Consider the following 6625-nt stretch of genomic DNA (forward strand, 5'->3'; position numbering starts at 1 on the left):
GGGTGGTCATCTGCCTTGACCAGGCACAACTGGGAGGAAATTATTTTTTAGTCTATTACCTATCATCTAGTTTTTGACCAGATGGCAAATCAGAAAACAAGTATATCTAAGCATTGGGAGTAATTTTACACATGACTTGTGTAATTATAAGCTGTCTGGTGTTTTCCTCACTCTGCACTCATATGTACAGAATCAAAAAATAATAAGACAATGATAAATGTAACTTTGTGCATCAATAATGTTTTTTCCCTATCCTGTTAATCATCTCAAAACCACTATCACTGATCTTGTGGGGGCCCTGAACCCCTGCTGTAAAACATCATCAGGCAGATTCCCATGACATTTCCTGAGCACATTCTTTTTTCCCAGAGAAGGACTCCTTTTGGCTTTGGTAGTTCAGTGTCAGTATGTCGTTTCTTCTCTCAACTGATATTGTTGTCTGTAATTAACACTGCAGCCTCTAGAGGTTGACAGTTCCATGACAGTGATCCTTGACCATTTCTACTAATATAAATCACACTGCAAATGAAACCATAGGAGGCCCTCTGCGATAAATGTACCCATAAATCAGACAAACTGAACAAACCCAGAAAAACAGGTGAAGGCAGGAAGAGAGAGAAAAAACAGACCTCACTCTGATGAACTGTTATTTCCAGACACACAGTGTCAGAAACAATCCCTGTGCAATAACCCTGTGACTCAAACATCCACTGTACCTGTAAATTGTTCTCATTGTTTTAAAAAAATGTAAATATCATCAATCTTGAATTTCCTATCTATCTAATCATCAATCAATCAATCAATCAATCAATCAATTTACACATGCAGTGCATACTGTTTATACTATCATATTCACCTACCCTTAGGTATTTAAAGCAACCTGCAACATAAATAATAATAATAATAATAATAATAATAATACCTGTTTCCTGTAAAAAACAGGCAGCTAGGGTGGAACTATTGGGAGCCAATAGCGCTGAATGTGTTACGTCCCCTGTCAAGCAGCTATAACAGTCTTATTAGCTGACTCTGCCAAACTGATAAATTTGTGCTTTGTACAAATGATAAAGTTCTGTTTTTGTAAAGTAATCAGTGAGGCCCGGTCCCCAGAAACACTCACTCAACAACTACCCTGTTGCTAGCTAGCTAACTAATGAATCTTTGCTCTGTATTGCTGTTGAAGATTGACTGACAGGTGGATGTCATGATATTATTGGTTGAAACTGGTTGGTCCATGCGTTACATTTAGTTTTACAGGAAGAAAAAATATATTTTATTATGGTAAAAATATACATACATATTGTAGAATTGTATTAAATTAAAAAGCAGTAGAATGATGTAATGGTAAAGGGTTAAAGAGGCATTTTCCCTTTCATCTGGACTATGCTGAAAAATTTGTATATCACCATTAAACACTGGCTGACAGGAAGTTAATATATCATTAGGTGACCTTCAACAAGCCTAACTGGTCAGTCTTTTGTGTACTATTATTACTATTGTGTCTTTTGTGTACATTAATACAAAGAGAGATTTTATAAATGCTCAGTGTCTTCTGGGGACACAAGCAGACATTCGTTGAGACAGCAAGGTGACTGTTTGCATGCAGACGGTAACAGATCAGCTGAATTACGATGCCCACCTGTGTCACACCAACCCATACACACACACATACGATCTTTTCAAACCCCCTTTTTCCCACTCTCACACTCTGCAACTACTCTGTGATGTTGCTATAGTAACATGCTGTGTGAGGAACGCACATGCACAGCAGTGTCATGGTAGTAACTGCTGAGGTAAGAGGCAAACCACTACATTCCAATGCAGCCAAGGATGCTTTAGGAACAAAAATCACTGTAACACACATTTCCCCTTTTACTATTCCTGTAAACATGAACTGGTTGCAACAGGGACAGTTGTTCTGTGCATGTGTAAGAGTATTACTTTAATAACTCCTTAACACTTAATACTGTGCAGCACTGGTCCAATAAACTAACACAGCGACATTCAGGACTGTTTTATCACAAAAGTACTGAATATTAATTGTGAGAGTATATAACTAAATGTGTCATGCATGTTTGTATTAAGACTGGCATGTCTCATCTTGTTTCTAACTTGAAGTTGCATAATTTGTAAAAGAAATTGTCAGAATTTTGTCCCAATCCATCTAGTATACACTCCTGAACAAAATCTTAAGACCGGCAGAAAAATTACAAGTATTCGCATTTCACATTGGTGGAACATAACCAGGTTGTANNAAAATGCCAAAAGAAGAAACAGGAGCAAGAGACAAAAAAATAGAGTAGGCAATTTATTGAAAATTGAATTTAAACTCAAATAGGCTGTTTATCAGCTGATCAAAAGTTTAAGTTCCACCAACACGAAATGCGAATACTTGTAATTTTTCACCCGGTCTTAAGATTTTGTTCAGGAGTGTATGTTGAGTTATGTTAGAAGATAATTGAAAACATACCAAATGTACCACATTTCATGGCAATCCCTTCAATAATTGATGAGATCTCAGCCTGGCTCCACTGATGTGCCACGGTCTTGTTAGCTTTTACAAAAGAGCAATAAAAGGTAACCTGACTGGTAACACCAAACAAACTGGTATGAGATGTGCATAAAAGGAGGACTCTGCAGCGGGTGATAAAAACCACCCAGATCATTAAACATTGGTACTCAGCTACATAGCATCAGTGATATTGGTGAGGTGAGGTGCCTGCGCAGAGCCCAAAGGTTACTAGAAGACTGTACCCACCCCGGCTACAGCCTGTTCACCCTGCTGCCATATGCAAAGAGGTACAGAAGTATCCACTGCCATCCTCAGCACTCCACCATTTAAAATAGTCATTAGTCATTTCTATGACCTATTATATATTCACCCATCTACTGTATATACTTTTGTATATCATGTATTGTTTGTGGCATAAAAAGTAACTAAAACTTAATCCGTACAGAACTACCTATACAGATGTTTTCTTTTATGGAGACAGACTTTGTCCATTAAAATAGGAAAGTAACATCAGAAAACAACTCAAAGGTGTGCAGTATGTGTCTGGTTGTGAAAAGTATCTCTGGCTCTCTCTGACAAAGTCGACCTAATTTGTATAAATTACATGTGGTAATACCCTCTCCAGACTCAGAGCAAGGAGCTTGGTCAGTATTTTACAGTTAATATTATTCAGGCTAACAGGTCTAAAACGTCCTGGGTCAGTCAGGTCCTTGTCTTTCTTAAGAATTAATTAAATCAGTGCATTCTTAAATGTTGCTGTTAGCTGCCCTAATAATAGTGCTATTTGATCATTTTGTTAGTGATGGAGCCAGTATCTCAGGATCTGGCTTGTAATAGTCTGCTGGAAAGCTATCTAACCCAGGTGACTTTCCTGATTTTATTGATTAGATAGCTGCCCTTACTTCCTGTTTCATTATGGATCCTCTTTCTGGTCTGATGATAATTCAGGGGATGAAAATTCATGTGCCCGGTTCCAGGTACCGCCCTTCTCTCTGACTGGTCAGGTACACCTACCATTAATTCATCCATCAGTCCAACTAGCTGTACTATTTCTGACTCCCCCAGTGGAGGGAGGGTGTCATAGACATAGTATCCCAGCCTTTTCCTTTCATCAAAATTTGTTATAACCCCAGTGCATACTAAGCCATGTTACTATCTCAAATTCAGTGTTTATTTCTTGTATTTTAGGTAAGCTTTTTTGCAGTCTAGCGCATAGCATAAGTGCAGGAAAGGTTCTGACCGAGGCTTGCTCAACTTTTAATGGAGCACAGATAAAAAGAAGGACTTAGGAAGGGTCAGTTTCTGACAAATTGTTAAGTATACTGTTATCGCTTTAGGCTACATATGCCATGTGAGAATATGAAACTTGACAGGTGTAGCAACAGTATTAATGAATTGGCACCCTTCTCAAAATCAGCAATGTTCAGCCAATACACAGTGATTTGAAGTAATGCTGGAATATTTCCTTTCAAATGTTTGGTGCAACTTCTTCAAGATCGGGCTGGTTGGTGTTTGCAAGGCTGTGGCTATAATCACATCCTTGTTTACTAATGTACTGCTCCATATATAACTGACACAATTATTATTCTAAAGTGAGTAATAGATTGATTTAATTTACTAATCAACATCTTTTTGGTCATCACTGACAGTCGAGACTTGCACAACTGTAATTATCACCTCTATTAAATGCAACATATTGCATTGTGCGATTGTAAGCAGAAAGTAGTGTACTATATGCCATGGATGTAATTTTTTTCTAGCACTATATAAGGGCTAAAATTTTGACACAGGTTAAGACTTATTGACAGCCCAAACTTTAAACTGAAACTTTAACTTCTGCACCATCAGTTTAATGTACAGAGTAGGGCAACCCCAAACTAATGTCAACTAGCAGTCATTAAAAAAGACAATAGTCGACTAGTTGAAGCATGGTTATGATATTTATTAATTTGTTTTAATATATAGATTTGAACAGCCGTCTGTTCGAAAGAAGCAGTTCTTTGTGTCAGAACAACCATTGGGGGCAGCTGGGCAGCCCTAGTAGTAGATCAGTCTTTTGCTTTGTTGAATTTGATTTACAGTTCCCCTGATTTTCCTTTAGCATGATCAAATCACTTATGTTCCACTGGACTATTGGATGTACTTTGCTCCTCTCTGCTATGCCTCTGATCTGACATCCCATTACTCTGGAGAGTCAAGACACAGAATGCACACTCACATTCAGGACATAGCAGGGTCACATAGCAGAGATAGCAGTGCAGTTTGACTGCCCTGGACACATTAGCTGTTGTGTGCACGCAGCCTCTCATGCAAAAGTCGTTTTGCATAACTGTTTTTCAGTTTGGCTACTTATTTCGGTTAAGAAGATGATTGTCTCACTAGACAAAAACACACTCTCAGACTGTTCCTACCTTTGCAGATGGCTGGGTAGCTGCTCTCAAGCTCTTTCAGAGTTCCATTCCAGGTAAAATTATTACGGCCATAACCAAACATTATGACTGTTTACTGTTTTTCTTTGCAGGTATGTGTATACCCTGTCTGTCTGTCTTGTCTGTCTGTCTGTCTGGTTATCTCTGCGTGTATTTGATCCAGCTGGTTTAGGATTAAATAAATAGACAGGTAATAAAAAAAGTGATCTCCTCCCTGTGTCCCTTGTCTTCTCTTGTCACTGGGAGCAAGTGTGAGGGAACCCCAGGCTGGTGTGTATAACTGGAGGGAGAGTAAGTCTGCCAGCAGCACTTATAAGCACCTGGCATAGCTGTAAAAATGCCCTTGTGCCTGTTGCCTGCCCATTGGTTAGAAGCCCAAATGTCAAACAGCTCTACAGTGTGTTTGTGGGTGTGCAGGGTGGTAGGTGGTGTGAACGTATAGGCCCTCTGTGTGTGCGTGTAGGGGGAGGGTGGTATACGGTGACTCAATGGCTCCACTGTTTCCTACTGACAACCTGCTGTGAAATACATCAAGCTGAAGTCGGTGTGTGTGTGTGTGCGTGTGACAGAGAGAGAGGGTTGGTAGAGAGAGGTCACAGGAGCGAGTGAAGGGAATGCATTTGTGGTGGTCATTTGTCTTTGAATGGAGTCCAAGGGTCTAATGTTGCAGCCCCCACCTCACTTGCTGCTCTGCAGTGCTACATAAATAGTCAGAATAAGTGTAAATTATGCGAAATAGATCCCACAAGTAGGGTATTTCCATTAATGTTAAGTTGGCTACTTTGAGGGCTTACAATATTTAGCTTCATTATTATTATAGGATGCTGAGTAATATAAACATCCTCACAAACTTTTATTTCATCACCCCTTTATTATTGCAACAGCCTCCATGCTAGCAGCTTGTTGAAGCCGTACTTAGGAACAGAACTGCTTTGAGCCAAATGCTAAATCAAAATGCTTCCATCAGCATGGCAACATGCTTACAATGACAAACTGATATTTAGCAGTGAACACAAAGTACAGCTGAGGCTGATGGGAATGTCTTTATTTTTGCAACAATTTGTTCATAAATCAAAGTAAGTATGATGAAAGCAAGTTTCAAAAAGTCAAACAATATATCCAAAGCTATAACAGTGAACCACATTTCATGTAAAACCATCAAACAAGGATGTTACAGTTTGAAACACATGTTGAAAAAACAACTTACTGAGCAGTTGACTGGCATTCCCACTAAGTCCCACTGCTAGCAGGACCACAGTACACCTGTTCTTTACACTGACAATGTCATATCAGGCTTCATCTATTTAGGTAAGTGTAAATCCCCTGTATACCTGTCCATATGCACTGCTACACCACTGAACTTCACAGAGGGTCACAGAGAGAATGTATTTATACACTATTGAAAATGTAGCAAAGAAGAAAAAAGAAATAAAAAAAATGTAAAGATAATTAATAAATACAACTTTAAACAATTACAACAAATAAGAGCAGTTAAGCAAGAGCCACAAGATAAAAATACATTTTAATTAAAAAAAAATGGAAGAAGATAGTTTCCTTTCCTGAGATCTTTAGGAGTTCTAGCTATAGTGACAAGTCAAGATTTTGGGAACAGACAGACAGACAGACAGACAGACAGACAGACAACTTTCATTGTTATGCAGATGATACGCACTTATATATATCG

General features: G+C 38.7%; 1 protein-coding gene across 1 annotated transcript in view; it reads right to left on the bottom strand.

Moving 5' to 3' along the window:
* The window catches only part of LOC118330273 (cytosolic carboxypeptidase 1-like), a 30399-nt gene extending 25162 nt beyond the window's left edge, over positions 1–5237 (bottom strand). Inside the window, exon 1 of the mRNA XM_035664758.1 lies at positions 4924–5237. Coding sequence (XP_035520651.1) covers positions 4924–5005 — 82 coding nt within the window. The 5' untranslated portion in view covers positions 5006–5237. The remainder of the gene's footprint in view (positions 1–4923) is intronic.
* Between the last annotated feature and the right edge of the window lie 1388 nt (positions 5238–6625).

This window comes from Morone saxatilis, unplaced genomic scaffold, assembly GCF_004916995.1.
Source record: "Morone saxatilis isolate NCDOM2014 unplaced genomic scaffold, NCSU_SB_2.0 Contig2, whole genome shotgun sequence".
NCBI classification, from domain to species: domain Eukaryota; kingdom Metazoa; phylum Chordata; class Actinopteri; family Moronidae; genus Morone; species Morone saxatilis.